The sequence below is a fragment of the Ambystoma mexicanum genome, chromosome 7q, assembly GCF_040938575.1.
Source record: "Ambystoma mexicanum isolate Mex_15411 chromosome 7q, UKY_AmexF1_1, whole genome shotgun sequence".
Classification (NCBI taxonomy): Eukaryota; Metazoa; Chordata; class Amphibia; order Caudata; family Ambystomatidae; genus Ambystoma; species Ambystoma mexicanum.
The window spans coordinates 608,588,821-608,612,736 of record NC_090941.1 but is presented as its reverse complement, the minus strand read 5'-3'; the positions used below and the strand labels follow the sequence as shown (position 1 = coordinate 608,612,736).

Below are 23,916 nucleotides of genomic sequence, written 5' to 3'. Positions count from 1 at the left end.
ATCTCTCCTGGTTTCCCCCTCAGTGTGGCCTGTGGGCCAATGCTACAGGCAGGGGTGCTGCCATCTTGGAGTCCTGCGTTCCAAGATGGCAGCTGTCTGATTGGGTGCCGGTTCTCTGGAGGACTTTGCCTTCTCTTCCTCATCTTTCGAAATCTCTGTATCTGTAATCCATGTTTCAAGAATGTGCCCTGCTGGAAGGTAGTCTTCTTTCTGAATCCAAAGGTGGGTACATGGGACAACCGCAATCAGCGGACTCCTTGCAGGTTCGCTCTGCGCTGGTGTTCCAGCTCCGGGTGTATGGACAGGGGTTGCGGGTCACGCACCCGAAGTTTGTAGGAGTGAGGACCTTAATTGTGACTGCTGGAATATGGTCTCAGCAAAGCCTCCCGTAAGGAGGGATGAAAGAATCCAGGGTGTTCCAGCATACACCTCTTCCTCGGGTTGCGTTGCAGAGTGGGTGGGACTCTCTGCCCCCACATCACCCCAATCCTCCCCTATGGACATGAGGCAGGTCACTTCATCACATGTCCCCCTGCCATATCATCCCATAGTCTCCAAAACTAAAACACAGTATACCATACACCTACATTGGCTTCATCAGCACATCATTAGGAGGTTGCTTAGAAGTCTAGCCCATAATACTTCCGACATACGGAGTACTTTCTTGACAAATCAAGAAACCACAACTCATCACTTTTTTTCAACAACGCTGTTCCACAAATCCCTCAATGTTTTCCTCTTGCTTTTTGTACCCAGTCCGCAACTCACACACACTGCTTGAAAAAGCCAAGAACATTTTAAAATAAAGAATTAAAAAAAATAATAAGGATAATCAATATAACCCACCAGGTGCCTTTCTCTGGGTGCATACTGACATTGTGTGCAGTTGGCCACGGACTGAGCCTACAAAATGCTTACCAGGAATGGTGGTAGAGCTATTGACCAATAGTTTCCTGAATCAGCAGAGCCTAAAGGCTCCTAATGCTAAATGAGATAGTATGCTAGTACAGATTGGGGGGCGGGGTCTCTAGAAAACTCACATGTTCTAACAGTGGCTTCTAAAACATTCCAAAGTTCTATCGAAAGTAGCACTGCTACGAGGCTTGTAAGCAGAAAAGAGATACATGAAAGACATAGTAGGCTGTAAGAGAACCCAATTTATTGATTTGCACACCTTCCCCTTCAACCACTATTTTCCCATCAACATGCAGCCATAGACTATAAAAGGAGATCACATTACCCAAAAATTGGCTGACTTTGACAGCTCCACCTGTTGCTTGTTTGGCAACATTTAGCCCTTTTGCGACGGTTGGGCTGACTTCTGTAGGGTTTTCATCAGGTGTAATATGCTCTCTCAGTTTTGAGGCACCTTTATGAATAGCTTTTCCAGTATATTCAGCTCCTTTCACCAAACCCCAGCTTAACCATGATGCGCCTGAAAAATAGAAAAAAGGGGGGTATTTTCCAACTTTCTGTATTAATCAAATCTGCAAACAGAACAATCAATATAAGCCCCAAACTATTAAATTCGATTAATTTATACTTGAAAATATAGTCTTAAATTCAACTTAATTTCCTAGATACCATTTACTGTATGTGTACTACTAGGATTTAGTACCAAGCAACTGTGAGGAGTCCGAAATGAGAGGCGGACACAAAAGTGTAAAAGCATCTTTATTTAAATAAAAGGGTTGGATAATGGCCTTTCTGTCCCTATCCTAAAGAGACTTTCCCTTCCCAGGAAACAAAAAAAAAATCAGTCTGTGTTTCATCAAAATTATGCAAACTATCCTTGTGTCCAAAATGTATCTGACCCTCACACTAAAAATGAACAACCAAAGGTGTAAGGTAAATGTCTCTGTTTTCGATTCAATAGAAAGTGTACAAAACTAAATAAGAAAAATCCCAAAAAAAAAATCCTTGGATCAAGGGGTGGGTTTCCCTTCCCCAGGACTAGTTTAGGTAGAATAGCAAAAGTGTCCCTTTCAAACAATAATTCATTAATAGCAATAGAAATGTCTCTTTCACACAACACTTTCTTCAGGATGGCAAAAGGGGTATTTTCCAAATAATTACCTTTGAAGAATAACAAAGGTGTTTCTTTTAAACTACTTCTTTGGAGTGACTTCCTAGTATACTCCCATGCCAGCAATGGAACAAGTTACTTACCTGTAACTGTTGTGCTCCAGCATGGGTCTGGCATGGATTCACATGCTCATGAATATTCCCGTCGTCAGGCTGGGAATCCTCGGTAAAGAAAAAATCAGTATCAGTTTCGTTTCTGATCTGTCTTTCTTAGTAGTAACCAATCACTGGTCTCTGGGTCACACTGTTCCCAGCCAATGACTGCCCTCTCCCTAGGCCTCGCCCCTGGCAGCCATCCTCAGATTTGGTAGCACGTAAAGTGGCAGTATGACCAAGTGAAGAGCCGCAGAGGTGAAGGAGGGAGGGTTCGCATGTGAATACATGCCAGACCCATGCTGGAGAACAACAGTTACAGGTAAGTAACTTGTTCCTTCTCCAGCATGGGGTCTGGCATGGATTCACATGCTCATGAATATAAGAATACAAAGCAGTACACACATGCACAACCACAGGAGGTGGCAAGGCTCAACATTAAGCATTACCTAAAACTCAACATTAAGCATTTATTACCTCCTCACCAGGCTCACCTTAAGCGAACAGGTTGCGCAGCACTGCCTGGCCGACCCTGGACTCCTCCCTGGAATCCCGGTGGACGCAGTAGAATCTCGTGAAGGTGTGCGTCGACCTCCACGTAGCACACCAGACAAGAACGCCGTGGTAGCAGCGATCGCTCTGGTCGAATGGGCTCTCCGACGGCCGGGCAAAGGTTGGTTTGCCAACCGATGACAGTGCATGATGCAGCCGGAGAGCCATCTGGAAATGGAAGCCATCGAGAGATCCTTCCCTTGGTTCACAGCAGGTCCAAAGTTCACAAACAGCTGTGATGTCTTCCGAAAACTCTTTGTTCGGTCCACGTAGAACTTCAGCGCTCTAGTTACATCCAGCGAGTGCAAAGTCCTCTCGGCTGGCGACAAAGGCGGCGGGAAAAAGACTGGTAACACCAAGGGCTCGTTGAGATGGAAGTCCGACGGCACCTTGGGCATGAAGGAGGGGTGCGTCCTCAGCACTACCCTCGTCTCATGGCAAGTCAAGTATGGAGGCTTGCAGGATAGGGCCTGAATCTCGCCGACGCGTCATGCAGAGGGGATGGCCACAAGGAACGCGGTCTTCCACGACCGGAACTTCAACAGAGCCGAATGCAAGGGCTCGAATGGCGGGCCCATGAGCCTTGTCAGCACCACTTTGAGCTCCTGGAGCCTTCACCAGCGGGAACGATCGAAACAGTCCTTTCATAAACTCCTTCACCAGGCGATGAGACCACACGGACGACCGTCCTGCAGTTCTGGTGTATCGGGAAATCGCTGCCAGATGTATCTTTTTTTTGATTAAACACTTTTATTGATTTTATTGCATAATACACAAAAAGGAACAATGACCCTGAAGGGGTCCAACAACCAATAACATCACAAAGAAAATAAGGTCCGTCTTTCAACAACTTAAGGATATGTTAACAATTACTTGTACACTCTTGCATTGCAATTACATTCTGGCCACCGGCCTGCGTCATACAATAGTCTTATTGTGCGTTCTCCCACTTCTCCCATATTTTCCCCGCTTTCCCAGGACATCCTCTGGCCGCATATACTCTTCGCTCCATCGCAATGCATGCTTCTACATCATCTATCCATTGTGCATGCTCAGGGGTTACATCCGAACCCCATAGCTTGGCAATGTTGCGCTTGATCAGTGCCGTGGTGGTTGCAAACAGTAGCTTATCAGTGCGAGACATCTCACCCTCGTCCTCGACACCCAGCAACATCAATTTCGGATCTCTGGGCACAGTCCGACCCAGTACCTTACTAAGTGTGTCGCAGCAGCGTTGCCAGTATAGCGTGATGTGCGGACAGCCCCATATAATGTGGAAAAAGGTGCCCTCTTCCTGGTGGCAGCGCAGGCAATTCGGGTCTGTGGTTTTACCCCATCGGTACAGTGCGACCCTTGGATAGTAGACTATGCAGGATTTTGAGCTGGACAAGGCGTAATCTGGCCGAAATGGCCGTTTCCCTCGGGTACATTAGGATTGTTATCCAGTCTTCAGGCAGTATTTCTCCCACATCCCTTTCCCATTTAGATTTTAGACTCGATAGCTCCGGTGTGGCAAACGAGGTGAGAACATTATACATCACCGAGGTGATTTTGGCGTCTATGCTATCTAGGACCAGGTTCCTCTCTATGGGGGTGCAGTCTGCCATGTCCCGCAGGTCAGGCAAGTACCACTGTAGGGCATGACTTACTTGCATATGCCGGTATCGGTCAGTGACAGGGAGGTTGAACTCCTCCACCAAGCTCTCAAATGGCACAATTCCCCCGTCCCGGATCACATCCCCCACTTTTGTTATTCCCGCAGTTATCCAGTTCTGCCATTTTGGGAGCCTGTCCAGCTCAGGGATGTGTTTATTTACCCATAGTGGCTGTACCGGTGTGGTTTTCCCTTCCCAGTTTATGTGTTTATGCGCCTCTGCCCAGATTAATGCCCGGTGAGCAGCCATTGTTTTGGTGGTGTTGATATTAGTTTTCTGGTATAGGGACTCTAGTGGGGTTATGCTCGCTCCATCCAGGCTATCAGATTTAATGTGAGGTAGCGAGGGGTTGCCGTGTAATAGGTCGTTTATTACTGCCATCTGACTCGTCCAATAGTACGTCTGTATACGCGGCAATCCTATGCCTCCCTCCCAAATGGAGCGCTGCAGGATGTGGAGCGCTATTCTCGGGTGTCCATTGTTCCACAGGAGTTTCCGGAGGATTCTGTCGATTTTGTGAAACTCCCGTCTGGGGATGTGTAACGGGGCATTTTGGAGTATGTACAGGAATCTAGGTAGTGCCATCATCTTAAATAGTGCTGCTCTCCCCAGTAGGGTCAGTGGCAGGGCGTTCCAGTGTTTGACGTCCTCTGCAAAGCGGTTTATGATTGGGTGGAGGATTTTTTCTACGTAATCGTTTAAGTTCGTTGTTATCTGAACCCCCAGGTAGCGAAACTGGTCAACTTCTATACGAAAGGGGCAATTCTGTATCCCCACGCTACCCATCTCTCTCAGTGGAAACAGTGTGGATTTCGACCAGTTTACCTTCAAACCACTAAAGGATTCGTATTCCTTCAGTAAACGTATCACTGCAGGACAGGAGGTTATGGGGTCTGATCAATACAGGAGCAGGTCGTCCGCATACGGTGAGACCTTATCCTCCCAATCATCTGTCCACCGGAAGCCCTTCCACATTTGTGATTCTCTTAGCAGAATCGCCAACGGCTCTATGGCAAGCGCAAAAAGCATTGCAGTCAAGGGGCAGCCCTGTCGTGTCCCCTTGCCCAATTTAAATGGCTGCGAGAGCCACCCATTTACTCTGGTCATGGCCTCTGGGGACTTGTATAGCAACTGCACCCATCCCAGGAATTGGTCACCGAAACCCATTCGACGCATTATTTCCCACAGTGCTGGCCAGTGCACCGAGTCGAAGGCTTTCTCAAAGTCTATTGCTAAAAGCGCCAAGGGACCCCGCAGGAGGGAGGATTTTTCGAGTGCAACGTGCAGTCTGTGTATGTTCATACGCGTAGATCTCTGGGGCATAAAGCCGTACTGGTCTGGATGTATAAGTGACAGAATAACTTTCTGCAGTCGATTTGCTAATGCTTTCGCCAGGATTTTGGTTTCAGTGTTGATTAGCGAAATAGGCCTGTACGAACTACATTTCTCTGGAGGCCTATCTGGTTTGGGGATCACTATTATAGTTGCCCTCCTTAGGTCTGGGGGGAGCTGTCCTTGCTCCCTCGAGTGTGTGTACATCTGCAGGAGATATGGGAGTATCGCACTTGGTTCTATCCTTTTCCATGTCTCCACCGGGAAGCCGTTCGGCCCCGGTGTTTTCCCGGGATGTAATTGTAACATGGCCAACCCTAGTTCCTCTTCAGTAATGGTTGCCTCCAGTAGATCTCTCTGTGTGCCCATTAGGCTAGGAAGGGTGATCCCGTTTAACACAGAGAGGTTAGTGGGGGCTTCCGGTGACCCATAGAGCGTTGCATAGTAAGCTGCAAAGCCTTCTGCAATAGCCTGATCTGTCCACAGCGGTTCCGAATTGTCGGGTTTGATCATCCTGACCTGTTTGTGCCCTTCATCCCTGCGCTCCAGCCAGGCTAACAATTTACCCGCCTTATCTCCAGTCTCATATAGTCTGGCGCGCATCGTGGTGTGCGCCTGTTTAGCGTTGTTCAGGGGTACATTGTGCATTTTTTTTTGGGCAAGGACCAGTGCTCGGTTCGTTTCAGGCAGGTCTCGCGCCAGATGTGCGCGCTCTGCACGTTCCACCTGTTCTTCAGCCTCTTTTACTTTTTGCATTTGAGCCTTTTTGTGTGCCGTTGTCCAGGAGATAATCTCTCCCCGCAATACCGGCTTATACGCTTCCCACAACAATCCTGGGTTATCAATTGACCCTGCGTTTAGTTCAAAGTAATTGGTTGTGGTTTCTTGAATACGCTCTACAAGCTCCGGGAAGCCTAAGTAATAGTTATTAAGGCGCCATGAAGGTGGAGGGATTGGCCTTGACATTGATAGTTCTATTAGTAGGGGCGAGTGGTCAGAGATGCCACGTGGAAGTAGGGTGGCGTTAAGTACTCTATGCACCTCTGTGGTTGGGACGAAAAAATAGTCCAGTCTAGAGAGGGATGCATGGGTGCCCGAGTGGAAAGAGTATTCTCGCCTCTCGGGGTGAAGGTCACGCCATACATCCCTCAGTCCCAGTGCTGATGTGAAGGTGGCTAGCCTTGTGTGCGTGTCGGGATTCCTGCCCCTTAGGTGTGTACGGTCCATACCCAGGTTCATAACATCATTAAAATCGCCACCAAGGATTTTGTGTCTGAGGAGTCCTGTACTATCAGGGGAGTTATCTCTTCTATGAGATTTGGCAACAGCGCGGGTGGTGCATAAACAGCTAGTATTGTTATGGTTTGATTCCATCGGGTTCCTGTCATATGCACGAATCTGCCTCCTGTGTCCTGTGACACACAGGAAAGTGTGAGCGGCAGCTTCTTATGGATCAGTATGAGGACCCCTCTGGAGCCTGAAGTAAAACCTGAATGCAGTGCTGTGCGATAGTTACCACATTTAAATAGGTTGCATGTGGTGCCCGCCAGGTGTGTTTCTGTGAGCAACGCCACATCCGGCGCTTGCCTGTTCAACGCTTGGGTGACCAGTCTGCGTTTTATCCCACTACCCAGCCCATTGACATTCCATGTCAGGAGACGTAATGATTTCATATCAGATCTAGCATTCGTCATCTGGTTGGGGGGCGGGTTACTGTTGGGCAGTATATGTAGGATTCCGGGAAGGTGCACGGTCTGTTGTTTCGCCGTGTGATGCGGGTTCGTAGGAGTGAATATTTAGTGTTGTCGGACCATACATGAACAAAAATAAAGACAAAACCCAGAGCAAGAATAAGAACTCCCCCTCCCCCCAACTCCATCCCTCGTTCCCCTGGAGGCATCTACTGCCCCGGTAGTGTTACCTAACCCCCCCCTCCCTATACTCCCACCCAACCTGGAGTATCTGTCGCCCGAAATTTGAACAGAACAAGTAAACCTTAACTATGCCACCCTCAGTGGCACATGAACTTCGTAGATTTCACAGCACCTGTCTGTGGTGCTGTCGTGGACTTCTTTGGTTTTAGTCTTAGCTCGTGGGGCGGGTGGCTGTTCAGCCACTGGCCTGGTTGTATTCCGAGCGCAGATCGGCGTGGGGGGTGAGAGATTTGTGGTGCTCCTAGGCTTAGTAGCTTTGGCATTCTGCCCAAAACTGCTCCCAATTCATATTTCTTCCCGCAGCGGATTTCCTGGTTGTGGCCGCTACTGTTGGCCCTGCTCTGGTGGACGTTCTGGGCGAGGACTATTGCGTCTATCTCTCCTTCTTCCCTCCGTGTTCCAGTCCCCTTCTATGTGCCATTCGGCCCAGTTCCACGCCTCTCTGGGGTTGGTGAAATGCACGGTCGTGCCCCCATGGAAAATCTTGAGTTGGGCAGGGAAGAGTAGTCCATATTTGACTCCCATTGATTGTAGACGTTTCTTGAGCGGGTCAAATGACTGTCGTGCTTTCTGTACCTCCCTGGTGAAATCGGGGAAGAAGGCTATTCTGGATCCGTTGAATGCGACCGTGCCCTTCGATCTTGCCAGTTGGAGTACCGTGTCCCTATCTCTATAGTTCAAAAATTTGGCAATTACTGTGCCTGGTGGGGCTCCTGGTGTCACTTTGCCAGCTGGGATGCGGTGGGCCCGCTCGATAGAGAAGAATTTAGAGAATGCCTCTCCGTCATAGATATTCGTCAACCAGTCCTCAAGGAAGAGTTCCATGCATTCCCCTTCGGCCTTTTCCGGCAGGCCGATTATGAGGATATTATTGCGCCGGGATCTACCCTCGCTATCGTCCACTCTTGCTTCCAGGGTCTTTATCCGTGCTAGCGTACTCGCCACTTGCCGATTTACACCTTGCAGGCCATCCTCGGTTTCAGAGATTCGTGCCTCTGCCTCTCCCGTACGGGAGGTCAGCTTTTGCAGATCATGGCGTAGCAGGGACACGTCTGCACCAATACTGTCCATCTGGTTTTCCATCGAGGTCCTGGAGTTGGTGATGGCGCTCATGAGATCTCTTAGAGAAATATTGTTCACATGATCCGGGTCGACCGACGGTGGCCTCTCTGGTGAGCGGGGTGCTGGCATAGCTGCATACTGCTCGATCCTGCTCTGTGTGGATATTTTCCTGGGCTTCTCCTTACCCATTCTCTGCTTGTTGTGGTACTGTTCCAGTGTGCTGATGTCTGGACAGGTGCTGGGGGTAGGCACAATTGGTGGTGCCGGGCCCGTTGCGATTGGCGGGTATTTATGCTTGTGCTAGATTTACAGTTCCCTTGTCCAAACAATGTCTATTAGCCACACTTTCAGCAGCTCTGTGGGCCAAGACGGTGTGGTGCGTGATATGCAAGTCGGTCAACGCTTTATAGCACCCACCGGGGCCCTGTGGTTCTGTCCCCTGGTAGCGGCCACACGCACTGGGCTGCACGTCGCTGTGGGGGCACCTGTTGTGTCCCAGAAATGAAACGGAGTTCACAGCCCAAGTTGTCAGCAGGCGCCGGTAGGGATCGCAGCTCCGTCTGGAGGTCCTTCACCCGTGGGGGGAGGGAAGGCGGTTCGCTAGCGCTCTCTATCCCACCTTCCACACTCCTTACCACATCGCCGGATGTTCCAGGTCTCGAGTAGCGGGTCCACGTCTCCGGTTGTAGGGCTAGTCGAATCACCAGCCGGTGCACCGTGCGTCTTCCTACGCGCCAATACTGACACGCCAAGTTTCCCACTCCGGGCCCTCTTCAGGCCCCCGGTTCGAAGGGGTTCTCGCCAGGCGGCCTGGACCTGCGATCGCTGCACCGCCCCGCCACCGCGGTCAGGATGTTGACTGCAGAGCCCGGTGCCGCCGGCCGACAGTTAGTGCGCGCTCGCAGTTATGGCGGCCATCTTGGGCTCCGCACTTGTCACGGTTCCTGCAACTTCCACTCGATCTGGACGGCGATTCCTTTTACGGATTTGCGTCGGAGCACCGCGATTCGGTGCAGGAGAGTCTCACACACCGCTGGAGTCCGTAGCACTTGAGAGTTGAGCCTTGGCCTTTGCAAGAACCTCTCTGCAGTCAGCCGGGATATCGTACCCTCTAAACTCTAGTGCTGCAGGAGCCAGGCCTGCAAGTTCAGCAACTCCGGGTCGTGATGAAGAATGGCACCTCCTTCTCTGGAGAGAAGATCTGCGTCAGTCGGCAGTTTGACTTGTGGGGACGCTGACAAGTCCAGAAGGTCCGGGAACCAGATCTGTCTCGGCCACCTCGGTGCGACGAGGATCATCCTGCACCGGGACCTCTTGAGTTGGTTGATGGGCCTGAGCAGCAACGGCAACCGAGGGAACGCATACAGGAACAGGCCGTCCCAGGGGAATGAGAAAGCATGGCAAACCTCTGGCACTTGGAGTTCGTCGCTGTTGCGAACAGGTCGATTTGGGGCTTGCCCCATCGCCGGAAGAGTTGATCCACTTGATCCTGGTGTAGTTCCCACTCGTGGCACGAGCGCAGCTCCCTGCTGAGTGAGTCGGCAATGGTGTTTTTTATCCCTGCTAGATGAAAAGGTACCAGAAACATCCCCTGGGCAACGGCCCAGTGCCACAGATCCTGGGCTTCCTTGGATAGGGCTGGGGATCTTGTTCCTCCCTGCTTCCGGATGTAGAACATCGTGGTGGTGTTGTCGGTGAAGATCCTCACCACCTTGCCATTGAGGGACAGGAGGAATGACTTGAGGGCCCAGAACACTGCTTGGAGCTCCAGTATGTTGATGTGGAGCGCCATTTCCTCCGGGAGCCACAGGCCACTCGTGTGAAGATCTCCGGTGTGCGCTCCCCGCCCCTCCAGGGAGGCATCGTTCATCACCGTTACCTGGTATGCTTGTGTCTGAAAGTCTGTGCCCGCCGTGAGAGGCGCGGTGCCCCACCATCGAATTGCTTGGCGGAATACTTTGTTGAGCGAGATCTTGTCCTCGAAGCCGCCCGTCGCTTGCATCCAACGGGCGTCAAGGAACTCCTGCAGAGGGTGCATCCGAAGCCTGCACAGGCGCACCAGATAGATGTAAGAGGACTTGATGGACCTCACTCTGGCCACGTCCGTGGCCAGCAGACGTTGTACCTTGCACAGGACGGCCTGTGTTATTTCCTCCGAAGGCGAGGCCAATCGCACCACTGTAACGAGCTTGGCTCCCAGAAACAGCGCGACCTGCGACGGAACCAGGTGGGATTTGGGGAAGTTGATGGAGAATCCCAGGTACGTGAGCAGTCGGACGGTCTTTGCTGTGTGTTCGACAGCGAGTTGCCTTGTCGCTGCTCGGAAGAGCCAGTCGTCCAGGTAGGGGTAGACGTGGATCCCCTGCAGGCACAGCCACACCACCACTGGTGCCAGGCACTTGGTGAACACCCTGGGTGCCGACTTCAATCCGAACGGGAGGGCCTTGAACTGGTAGTGCCGCCCTTGGACTACGAACCTGAGAAACTTTCGGTGTCCTTTTAGGATGGGGATGTGAAAGTACACATCCTCCAAATCCAACGACGATAGGAAGTCGCCTTCCTCCAGCTGGCCCAGCACGTGCTGGAGGGTGACCATCCGGAACTTCTGTGCCTTGATGTATTTGCTCAGTCGACGCAAGTCCATGATGGGACGCCAACCTCCTGTCTTCTTCCTGAAGAGAAAGTATCTTGAGTATACTCCAGAGCCCCGGATCCTCTTTGGGACAAGCACAATGGCTCCTTTCTTGAGCATCGCCCTTACCTCTAACAGCAGTTGAGGGACGTGGTTTTCCTTCCTGGCCACTGGAGGAATTTGGGGGCACTTCTTTAGAAATTCCAGAGTGTGCCTGTGGGCCAGGGCATCAAACACCCAGCGGTCGGTGGAGATGGACTCCCACACGCTGACGAACTTCGCCAGCCGGCCTCCCACCGGGGTGCTTCGGTGGGGGCCCGACGCAACGGCCGGTTCAGTCTTGCTTGGAAGCAACCTTGCCTCCTTGGCCTCCCTGACGACGGCTAGATCCACCTGACTTGCCTCGTCCCCTGTAGGCTTCTTGCGACGAGGAGCGGGCCACCTGACGGTAGGTCGAGGAGCCGCCGCCAAATCCTTTGGAGGCACCTTGCTTGCATCCTCAGTTCCGAAAGGTCGGTTGCCGTTGCTGCAGAACTCCCAAGGCCCGAGCCGTCTACGGGTCGGTCTTGATAGCCTGCAGCGACTCATCCACTGTCTTTCCAAACAGATTGTTCCCTGTCGAAGGGCATGTCCAAAACCTTGGCTTGCACGTCCTGGCGGAAATCTGTCGCCTTGAGCCACCCCCGCCGTCGAAGGCAAATGCCGTTGCCCAACTGGCGGAAACCGGTGTCGCCAATGTCCGTGGCCACAGTTATGGCGTGGTCCGATGCCACCTCACCCTCCTGTAGGATCGCCAGGGCTTCTGCCCTCTTGTCGTCCGGGAGGAATTCCAACAGGGGGGCGATCTTGTACCACAATTCCCTGTCATAGCGGGCCACAATTGCTAGGGCGTTGGCCGCCTTAATCGTCACCACCGCCGACGAGATGACTCGTCGTCCCACTGCGTCCAGCTTCTTTCCCTCGCCGTCCGGTGGGGAAGTTGAAGATGAAGTCGATGCCCCCCCTGCTTTGTTCTTGGCTGCCAAGACGACCAAATCCAGGGTTGGCTGTGCCCTAAGGCACAACGGGGCGGCGTCTGGGACCCGGTACTTCTTCTCGTACCGGTCCCTCTTGGCAGGTGTCGTGGACGGGTTCTTGAGGAGGGCAAGTCCCTCGTCCCAGAAGTCATCCAGCAACGGCACCGCGAAGACCATCTTCCTCTTGGCCTCGCGCCGTTGGTAGAGGAAGCCTTCCTTCTTCTCTTCGGGGCAGAGCTGAAAAAGCTCGGATGCCCTGGCAATCATGGCATGGAAGGAGCCAATGTCGTCGGGTGGGGACGCCCGAGGAATCGGAGACGGGAGGCCAGACCCGTCGTCACCGCCGCCGTTGTCACCTGTCCCCGTCATGGCCGTGTCTGTTCCCGTGTCGTCCCTGGGGACCGGGGAAGGTGACAAAGGATGAGAAGGCCCTGAGGGCTGAAGGGGCACTGGATGAATTCTCCTCCTCTTGTTTGGAGGGCTTCCCGACGGACCCGGTACAGCTGGGTCGTCCGTCGGGGGCAGGGGCAGTCTCGTCCTTATCTCCGTGCATAAGGCTTGGATTGCCGTCAAAATGGCCGCCGAGTTGTCCTGCGGCTCGGGTTGCGACAGGCGTGCCGGGAGCGACGGTTGTTCCTCCTCCACGGGAACCTCGTCGTCGTTGCCACCCATGCTCTCGTCCCCCTTGTCGGGATTCCTCCCGTGGGACCGGGCCTCTTCCAAATTCTCGGTCAGTTCCTCCTCGGCCACCCCCTCCTCCTTTTTCCACCGGGGTCTTCACTGGGGTCTTCTCGATGGGCTTAAAAGAGGATTCCCTCCACAGGATTCGCCAGGGGCGCAGCGACTCCATCGATAGAGGCCTTAGCCGGGTGAATCAAGGCCTTCACCACCTTGGGCGCGCTTGAGGCCTTCACCTTAGTGGGAGGGTCACCGCCTCGCTCCCCTTCGGCCTGATCCTTCGAGATCGACCGGGGCCTCTCCAGAAGCTTAGCCGGGTTCTCGGATTTTCTCTTCCCCGAGCCAGAGCGTTGGCTCGCGGTTGATGGCGTCGGTGAAGGTGCGCCCTGCCTGGCATCCGAGGAGCCCGACCGTTCGGCACTCCCGGTGCCCGCGGACTCGCGGTGCTTTGCCTTTTGTTGGTCCCCGTCGCCGGGGCACCCTTACAGGACTTAGAAGACCGCTCGGACTTGCTCTTCTTCTTACCTGCTGGGCTCTTGCCTTCCAGCCAGTTGGAGAGACAGGTCCGACGATCCCTCATAGTCCGATCCGACATGTTCATGCAAAACGCACAGTCCTTCTCCACGTGCGTTTTGTCCTCGTGGAGGCAGTAAAGGCATTTTGATTGCTCGTCCTCCTTGAACACATTTTGTAGGTTGCATCAAGGGCAGATCCTGAACAGCTTGCCCGCAGTCAAGCTTCCCTTCTCCTGGGCCATGTTCTTCTCGTCCGCGAGGTAGGCCTCAGAAACTTCTGGAATCCTCCAAGAAGTGTAACTCTATGAAAACTTCACCCTTGAGGGGCGTAGATAACGGATTTTGGGAGGTGCAAATGTGAAAATAAGAGCCTTTTTGAATAATGAAATCGAAGTAAATATGAAAGCTGCACCGATAAAATAAACTAATGGTGCTACTAATTTCATGGGGAAATCAAGAGCGAGTAATCCCCAGGAGAGGAGGCGTGCTCTGCACCCCTTTATTACATCTATTTTATGCTACTGATACGGAATATCAATGTATATCTTGATCTACTTGTTAGGTTGCTGAGACTGAATTAGTGTGTATAGCTGAGAACTACATATACCAAGAAGCACTTTGCTACGGGCCATAGAAAAATGAGATCTTTCGGATTTAGTTTCTGCTTTTAAACATCAGTAAATAGCATTATAAAATGAAGTGGATAATTGGTTATTAAAGATTGGATGAGATCCTATTGGGCTCATGCAAAATAACAGGGAATCATTTTTGAATTCTTACTGCAAGAAAAACACAGTCCTCTTTCTATGCTCATTAGTCTATATGGTACCAGGTGCATGCAGCGCGAGCGTACCTTGGAATGCCTGCGAGAGAGTTGCAGCATCGAGACTGTTTACCGTAGGTAAGCAAATGAGAATACAGAGAGAATGTTTTGACAGAGACACAGGACTTGACATTAATAATAGAGTATTAAACGAAGTGCAACGTGTGATATTTGAAATAAGGGAGGGCAGACACTAAGGAGTTGCTGTATGTGAAACACACAGCTGCCATGAGATGTAGAACCTTTCAGATGCATGCAGGAACAAATGCTGGGCTATTATTGTCCTAAGCCGGCTGTGTAAACTAGAGGTGGCAACATATATTGAGCGCTGACAAGAGACTATTTGTGTCTTTGTTTCAGCACAACAAGCACAACACTGGTGTGAATTTGCTATGATTGGGATGCACTACGTGTTTAAATATTAAGACATTCACGACGTTGAATCACGTAATAAAAGAAAGGTAATCAATAACCAAAAAGCAAGCTAATATTTCTTTAAAAATGTCTGTGATACCGAATGATAGACAAGATTAAGACAAACATGAAGTAGCATCTTGTGCTATTGAGAGTAGCAAGCTGTGAATTAATTACTGGAGGTGGGTTATATTTGTATTCCCCACTATAGGTGATTAATAGAGAGGACGGTATCCTTCTGAAACCACCAGTTGACAAATGATGTATTGGAAAGCATGTTGACAATATATTAAGGACTAACGCTAACTGATCCTTAATATAAGAGTATTTAACCCTTGCAACTGTGAAAACAAGGGTCGTGATTTGGGTGAAGATATTTGACTGAATGTAAATTGAGATAAGGAGGTTCGACCCAATTTATTAAAAGTGATTAATAAGGAAGACGTTGTGGCTCCTGCATCCTCTTTGGTTGAGATAACCAACAGACTAACCATGGGCTGGGGAGCAGTTTGACAAGAAATTTCGGCCCAGCACAGTGTTGCCAAACAAAAGAGTGAGTAACTAACCTTTGCATATTCTTTGACATATGAGTTTACGATCAAGGTTATGATACTTGTATGGGGAACCATTGGGTATGTTCTAAACCCAGGTTTTCCGTTTTACAGGCTGAAACAAAACGTGTATCAAAAACTGCAGAGCTTGTATGGGACACTGCCCTGAACATCTGTGCTTACTCCAACAATTGTTTATTGGAGGTGAGTGCGATGTCGTAAAAACTATGAAAGTTACTTTAAACACATTAAGTGTGTCAATTAAATAAGCAAGGTGACAAGTATGGTAATAGGTTTTTACAATTGTGTTTTTATAGATGTCTCCCACTCCACCTGTTCTGAAGCAAGACATATTTGGGGCTTTGCTTATGTCCTGATGAAGGTTAGATCAACACAAGGGTGATAGCTGTTAAGCCCTGAACAACAAACCGAAACACATAGACTTATATTCTCTGTGTTGTACACAGATAGACACACCTGTACTAAGGAAAGGGGGGAAAACAGTGTGTTAATGTTGTAATATATGGTCATATAGGTGATGCTACCATGTTTTGATTTAGTGAAGAGAGACTTTTTGGTATGAATGTAGGAGTGTGTATGTCTGATGGATTAAGTGATTGTGAGCATTTTTATATGCAAAATTTAACAAACATCTAAATTGTTATAATGCAATAAAAACACTGTTTGAGTAAAGAATTGAGTAAGAGTATATTGTCATCCTCGATCTATTGGTCCAGTGTTTATTTTATAATTGCTTATATGCTTTCCTGTCAGGGCTTTTTTTATAATGATATATGTTCACAATTAGCATCCACCTGGTATACTCTCCTGCCAGGGACTTTATTTTATGAATGTTCTTACAACTTGCATCTGCGTGCTATACACTCATGCCAGGGCTTTTGTTGCATATGCACTTTCTTGTATCTTCAAACACACCTTCAAATTGCCTGGTATACTCTCCTGTCAGGACTTTTTTACGTGTGCTCGGCGCACATTTCCAATATTGGTAATCTCTTGCATTTGCTTTTTCTGGTATCATATTTGCCTGGTATACTATTGTGCCAGGACTTCTTTCATGTGTGTACTGCATTACTCACACTGTTGCAGGTCTCTTATTCTGGTTGCTTTTTGCCATTCATAGCACTGGTCACGTGCATTTTTTCTTTCAAGGGCGGTCTTATTCATAAATGGCGTTTGGCATGTCTGCCAATACGCCCCAATGTCCCTGCTTTTGTTTCATGGACTCACTGGTTCTTCCTGGCATATTTCGTCTCTCCTGCGGTAAGCCGGTAACAGGCCTTAGGCGCCCTGCTCGCCGCTTCTGTTTCTAAGCTTCTCTGCGGATCGCAGTTCTTTCGGGGCTCTTCAGCATCTTCCCCAGCTCCGGTAAGGTGGATGCTTCCCCCTAACACCTGCAAATGGCCAGAAGTCTTCTCTCTGCTTCTGACGCCCCTGTAGCATGTTCTTCCTTGCAGCAAGCTTCCCTTCTCCTCCTTCATGAGTCGGTTGGGTCCACGGAACGTCTCCTAGCCCCTCTGTCTCAGACGATTCCGAGAGATGCAGATTTCTCCCGCCAGCAGCTCCCTTTCTTCAGCTGCCTCTGCTATTAAAACGTCCCCACTGTAGGCAACTAGAGCGCAGCTTGTGCACTTGTCCTTGGGTAATCTGTATTACTCAATCCCACTTCCTCTTCTCAGTATTCTCTTGCTTATAAAAATTGAAGTCCATTCATGACGATTTGCATATGAAGTTTGGGCAAACGTTCTTAGTGATTTTCAAGGGCAAGTTCGTTTTTGATGTTTTTTATACAGATCTGGTGAAAAGGTTTTCAACACTCTTCCTAGGTAGATGAGGGGTGGTGTAACAATATGCCATTAAAGCATTGGTATGGGTGGGATATCCTCAAAAAAAAAGGGGGATGTCACCTCCGATGATGCGATAACACTTCCCAAAAGGTTGTCACCCCCCCATGTGATCCTCCCTCATATAGCCGCCCCCAAGATCAGGTTCCAGTAGCGGCCGCCGTCCCCTGGTCACATGGGGGGGGCACTGCTGGGAAAGCAGTGTTCATCGGATTCATCACATCCTCCTTCTCTGTTGATAGAACAGTAAAGTGTCCTCAGTAAATAAGTTACATGTGATGTTAACAAATTAAATTACAGGGAATGCTGTAATAACGGAAATGTTATAACGAAAATATCTAATTATTTATTTTTCTATTTTTGGGGGCCCTTCCCAAACCCCCCATTTCCCTATGCTTTTAAACCTACCCCAACCCTCTCCCCACCCGTTTTAACCCCTTGCCCCACCCCATATACATTTTAAACAAAAATTCAATATTTTTTCGTTATAGATTTTTCATTATTAGTGCATTCTCTGTAATTTAATTTGTTAAAATCACTACATAACTAAATAATCTATTGCATCTGTTCTTACAAACGGCTGATTAAAACCCACCCGTTCAGCAGATGCATAGTTTCTTGAATCATTCACTGAGTAACACTAGATTGGTCGTTAAACAGACAAGAGATGTGCAATTTCCTCATTGATCATAATATCAAAGTGCTTTTTCTAACTGAATCATGGCTAGCTGATAACTACCCAACAGTTATTAAGGACCTGGTCCCAACCAAACTGTAATATTTTTGGGACAAATCTGCCACCCAGTCTAGGTGGAGCCTGGCTGTTATTTTATCTTCCTCCAAGTTGTTAAAAATGGTGGCTTGTAAACCCATCACAGGTCTTGCTGCTGATGGCTTACTATATCCACAACCCCCAGGGCTGACAAACGACTTCCTTTTGATCTTATCAACCACCTGGATACAACACATATTGTCCCACATATTTGCCAGACTTCCCATGAGAACTGCTGCTTGTATATAAAAACCTCATTAGTTTAGGAATCTTGAGCCTTAAAGTAGATGACCAGGACACACACATTGCTGTACTCACACATTGCTGTCCGCCCGCATGGCCAGGGAATGGCAGCTTCTACTTGATCCTGACCCTAGGGGTGATATTAGGAGGGAGGATTACGTGGGAGGAGACGGCTGTCGGGGAAAGGTGGTGACCCCATCAGGAGAGACACAGTATTCGTCACTTCATAATGAAGAAGACTTAATCATTCTTGAATTTCTGGATTCTTGATGTCTTGTTGTCACTTTACAAATCCATCTCATTGTAAAACTCCAAAACCCTTTCTTGCTAAATATTCTGAACAGAAAACCACTCCTACCTCATATACACATTAAACATCTCCTGTCTCTGATATTTTTGTTTTAATCAAAAATCTAAAACAATGTAACTTTGTTAGACCTAAAAATCCTGTCGACTCCAACTCCCAAAAAAGCCTCAAGTACTGTGACGAGGACGAGTAAGGAGGAGTTAGTATGGATTAAAGGAAACACCAAGCTTAAACGTGCAGTCTAATTGTTACAATGGAAATCAGCGGCGTGGGACATTTAAAAATGGTCTACACCTTCAATTGAGTAGTGAAGAAGCAGAAAAGAGGTGCAGAGCGGGTGAATCGGTAAGCAGAACCGAAAGCGGAAGCAGATGCACGGAAACAGACCTTGCTGAGTGAGGCAGGTGCTTCCATGCAACCACATGTGAACACATCTTAACGGAGTGGTGTGAGACTGGGAGAAGCACAGCTGATGACGTGGAGGGACTACTGGCAAGCTGGCAGCAGCAGCAACACTATGTGAAGCGCAGTCTTGACAGTCAACGGCAGTCCTACCCTCAAATTAATGCAGATCTGGCAGGGGAAATGAATGTGGATCTGCAAAGCAGGAGAAGCTTTCCCAGAGGGAAAACTCCACAGCAGCAACGTGCCATGGGTCGGAAATGCCATTAGTCTACCAATAGGTGTTGGGGACCCTCGGGCATGCCAACACGTATGAACAATTGAAAAGTTATTTTGAATACTAACTAAGAAAACTAGAAAGACAAAATGTACACAAACCTTGAAATAAGAGAAGTCCATATGGGGAAAGTTGGAGTAAATGTTATTACAAACAGATGTACAGATTTTGCCTTTCAACTTCTTCACTAATGTTCAAGTGTCCAAATATGAGATGTAAATTTGGGGAAATTTGGAACATGTTTTGCCACAAGCAAAGGAACAATAGTGAAGAGTTAGCAGACAGAACTTTGAACAAGCCTGCATGTATGAAATGTCTGTATGGGGGAAGTTGGAACAAGTAGTACCTAAAGCCAATGAAGTATAAACAGCGAAGAGGTACAACTGTGTTAAACTGAAACAGAACATTGTAAGAGGTCCTGGTGAGAGAAGCAGATCAGGCAGTGAGCCTTTGGGAGAAAGATACTTGGCAGGAGAGTATACTAGGGTACCTAAAGAAGTTACTGAAGGTTCTCCAGCATGGGGTCTGGCATGAATTCACATGCTCATGAATATTCCCCGTCGTCAGGCTGGGAATCCTCGGTAAAGAAAAAGAGGTATCCTATATCTGGAGGTACTTTCATCTGTAGGACTTGATCAGTGATGATCTGCCGGGCTATCTCCTTTGCACATTTTTTATTATTATGCAAGAACAGACTTGCACAGGTGCTTTTATTATTACCTGTGCACTTCCAGTAAGGAAAGGATGTATGGTCCGTCACTATCCCTCATTTAAATGATAGTTACATTCACCACTTGCTACATGGTTCCTGTGAATGATAACTGGAAATTGACTATATGGCCACTATCTCATCCTTTAGTAATTAGATTATTCCACTCAACCGAGACATTTAATCCATGTCGCACTGTGTCGAGTGTATGAATCCAATTTTGGATTACAGTTGACAATCTTTTTAATCTCATTAGTGATTGGGTTGAAGGTGGTTACGCACACCAATCTATCACTCTTAATCTGAGGGGTCAGGCACATGTCCCAGCTGTATTTGCTGCCCTTTTTAAGTTCTCGCACTAGTTTCTTTGGGAACCCTCTTTCGGTCAGCCTTTCCTTCAATTGTGCTGCATGTAAATAAAATTCTTGTTTTTCTGTACAATTACTGCAAATTCGCAAGAATTGTCTGCATGGCATGTTTTGTCTAAGTCTAAACGGATGAAAACTGGAATAGTGCAACAAATTATTCCTAACCGTAGGTTTCCTGTAAAGTGTAGTATTGAGTTTGTCATCTGATTTCCTGACAATTAAATCCAGGAAACTCACCTCAGTTTGACTCCACTCAATGGGGAATTTAATATTGTCATCACAGGTGTTTAGCCACTGGTGGAAGTTGAGCAAAGATTCAATCAACCTTCTCCAGATAATAAACATATCGTTGATGTGGTACACAGGAGTACACATCATCTAGATGCACCCTCCATCCCCTGCTAGGTCAACCCACACCTCCTTAGGGTTCTCTAAATCCTGGGGCTGTTTGATGGTTGTGTGCCATAGAGTATCTACTATATCTCCTGTGTTGTAAACAGCCACCATACGATATTTGGGCTCTTTACTTTCACCTATTTGTACTTGGGCTTCCCTAGTATCATGGGGCATTTTCCCGTTTCTATTTGTATTGCCCACAGTCACCATCATCATCGCACTATTAGGAATCGCCTCTGCACAGCATCATACTCCCAGTTGGCACACACAGAAAATCAGCAGGAGGAAGAAGATAACAGGGACCGGTAACTTCATTGCTCACCCGAGCCATGATGGTACCCAGTCGAATGCCACACTAAACCATTCACTATTCTCAACGCCACCTTCTTCTTTCATTCGTACTCCGAGTTCATGCACTGCCGATATTACATTCAAGAGTGTTCCATTTTCAGCATCTGAAGAAGGCACAAAAGTGCAACATGCACTCCTGATTTTTCAGCAAACACTGCCTTCCATAGCCATGAACAGGTCAGGCACATAACGATTTTTTGCATCATCATCAGTTTTAGTGCTCTTAGTTCTAACTTTTAACACATTGAATCCTTCTGTGTCGTTGGCCAGCTGGATCAGTTCCCAGCGCACAATTTGAAGCCACTTGGCGTTTGCTCGTGTCTGGATGCTGGGGATAAGTGATGCGAAAAATGTCTCTGCCGAATTGAAAGGTTTCCACTTATCAGGTATTTGCGCCAAAAGGTTTGAAGAGTTTTTTGAGAGGTAATTGGATGCTCTCTTTCTGCGGGACACTTGATCTTGCAGGTTATCTTCTGATAGGACGTCATAGATGGGGGGCTCTTCACTTGCAGGTTTGGGTGCCAGTTGCCATGGTTTGGGCACCCCTTCCCCCTTGATGTGATTTTCTGGAATCACTAGAAGTGCAGAGTGCAGCGTTGCCAGAGCACAGTGGCCCCTCCCCTTCTTCTCCTTGCCGTTCTGAGGGAGGTGCAGCAGTTACCGCTGCGACCTTCACTAACATACTCTGTGCCAGCTTTGCTTCGTCTGCGAATATCCTCGGAGCTATTTCTTTTCCCCTTTCTTTGATCCTTCTGCAGTGGTGCACTATGATGCTTTGTATTTCTGGCCACCCTTTGGGCTATCATCCCAGCAATTTCATCAAGAGCCTTCTCTACATCCTTCGGGAGGCCTTTTTTGATAATAAAATAGAACAGGGAGGTGGATTGGTTCAACGCCGTACCCGTATCCGCCCGCCACATCCCCTGCATTCAAAAAATGAACTGCAGAGCCTCTTCCTGGTCCCCCATAATGCATGGCATCACAGAGTGTAAATCTGGGGTGTCAGGGAAGGTCCTCCACAGTGCATCCCATACTTGTGCTCTTACATTGTTAGAGGATGCCCCATTGTGTCCTTCATTACCCATGGTAACTGCTGGGAACCCCGCCTTCACCCATACTGAGTCAGCTTGGTCACCTAATGCTGACACCAATCGGCTTTTGATATCCCCTATAGCCAAGGGCACTCCTGCAGTGTTTTCCTCAAATGCGTATATCCATTGCCCGGCAACCCCCTCCGACCCCCCCCAGAGAGTGGTGTGAGGGCCTTTAATAAGTTGTTTTTCTCCATCAGTGGCCAAGGTACGTAATGGGGTCGTCCTGCTCCCTTGTGGATGAGAGGCATCTGTAATTTCGATCTCACCTTCCCTCTAATTACCTTCACTCCTTTCTTTTTTGCCAATGCCATTCGCCCTAATCTATTACGGATGGAGTCTTCCTTCCCAACGCTCTTCTTCTACTTCTGTCACTTGTAGAGTTGCCCATTTGATCTGTTGAATACTTCCCACTGCTCCTTCATCGGACTCAAAGTCGCTCCAATATTCCTCTTCCCTATCTGATGCTACCGTGTCATACCCCACACTTGCTGTTTCAACCCTCTCGCTCTATTTGAACTGCTTTAATTGGGGTGTTATCTATTCGGAAAAGGAAGTCCCTGGATTTCGATTCATCTTCTGGTATTGAGGAATAACTCTTTAATGGGGTGGCAACGGTGGCTGCCCTCCCAGCTGTAGCAGCAGCGTTGTTTCACACAATGTTCGCAATCTGGATAACTCTGCTTGAGTACTTGTCATTCATATTTCTAGATCTTGTGTCGTTGGTCCTGGGGGACAGGGGGCTGGCTTGATGGAACATATAAACCTATGGGGGCAACATTGGTATTTGATTGGACATACAGAGGGGACGGTGCAGTTACTGTTGTGATTGGTGTGCTTGCCTGTGTTAGGTATTTCGGATCACAATACCCCTCATCGGCCCTTGTAAGCAGTGGGTATGATTTCTTTGGTTCTTCACTCTCCTTGCCTTTTTCTCCCATCTCATTGTTTGTCACTGTTGGGGACTCTGCTACCTTTTCTTTATTATTTGTAGGGGGCGTTTCCTCGAACATCCTCCACAAATCCAGCACCTCTTGTCTATTTTGAAGCTGCTTCCCTTTGTATTTTGCCATTAGATAGCTCGCTACATGGTCCAATATCCTTTTATCGAAAGACCCTCCTTCTGGCCAAATATGAGGTGACCCCTCCCCTTTTATGTCAGTTACCCATTGGCCATGGTATTTCTTTATTTGATCACTATACGGGGGAGGTTCTTACAAATTAGTGTAAGTGGTGTATCTAGAGCCATATTTATCAAAAGTGTCTCCTCCATTTTCCCCTATTCTGTCTATACTGCAACACCTCAACTTCTAATGCATCAATCTTGTTCTTCAATGATTTACTTTTTCAAAACATTAGGTATGCATTGCCATATCAATTACATAGAAACAGTAAACATTTTGACAAGACAAGCCAACAATTTCACAGACAACATTGAAAAAAACATAAAATGCTCTAAAAGGAACTCATATGCCCTTAGGCCCCCTTTTTAATGCAACCTTGAGTTTTCCTTCCCCACACTCACTCACATCAACGTCGGCCCTCCTGGGCCTACCTCCACAAAAGTTAGAGAACAATATAGAAGCGAAGTACTACTAATTTCCGAGCCTACTAAATACACAAGGCTCCTACTTTATTCAATTTCCTCACTTATTTCCAGCACTGGTTGGGACAGTGCTACGCGGCGCTGCCTTCCAACCCCATTCGGAGCTAGGTTCCCGTATTTCCTCTTATTTTCTCACTATACTCCTTTATATAAAAAACCTAACGGCCATGACAAATAAAAAGGATGCTGT

At 48.4% G+C, this 23,916-nt stretch overlaps 1 protein-coding gene across 3 annotated transcripts in view; it reads right to left on the bottom strand.

Annotated features, from left to right (window-relative positions):
- The window catches only part of SPART (spartin), a 574,761-nt gene that overhangs the window by 222,773 nt on the left and 328,072 nt on the right, over nucleotides 1–23,916 (bottom strand). For all 3 annotated transcript variants that reach the window (XM_069639231.1, XM_069639230.1, XM_069639229.1), the window contains exon 5: nucleotides 1,241–1,435. In XM_069639231.1, the coding sequence (XP_069495332.1) occupies nucleotides 1,241–1,435 (195 nt within the window). The remainder of the gene's footprint in view (nucleotides 1–1,240; nucleotides 1,436–23,916) is intronic.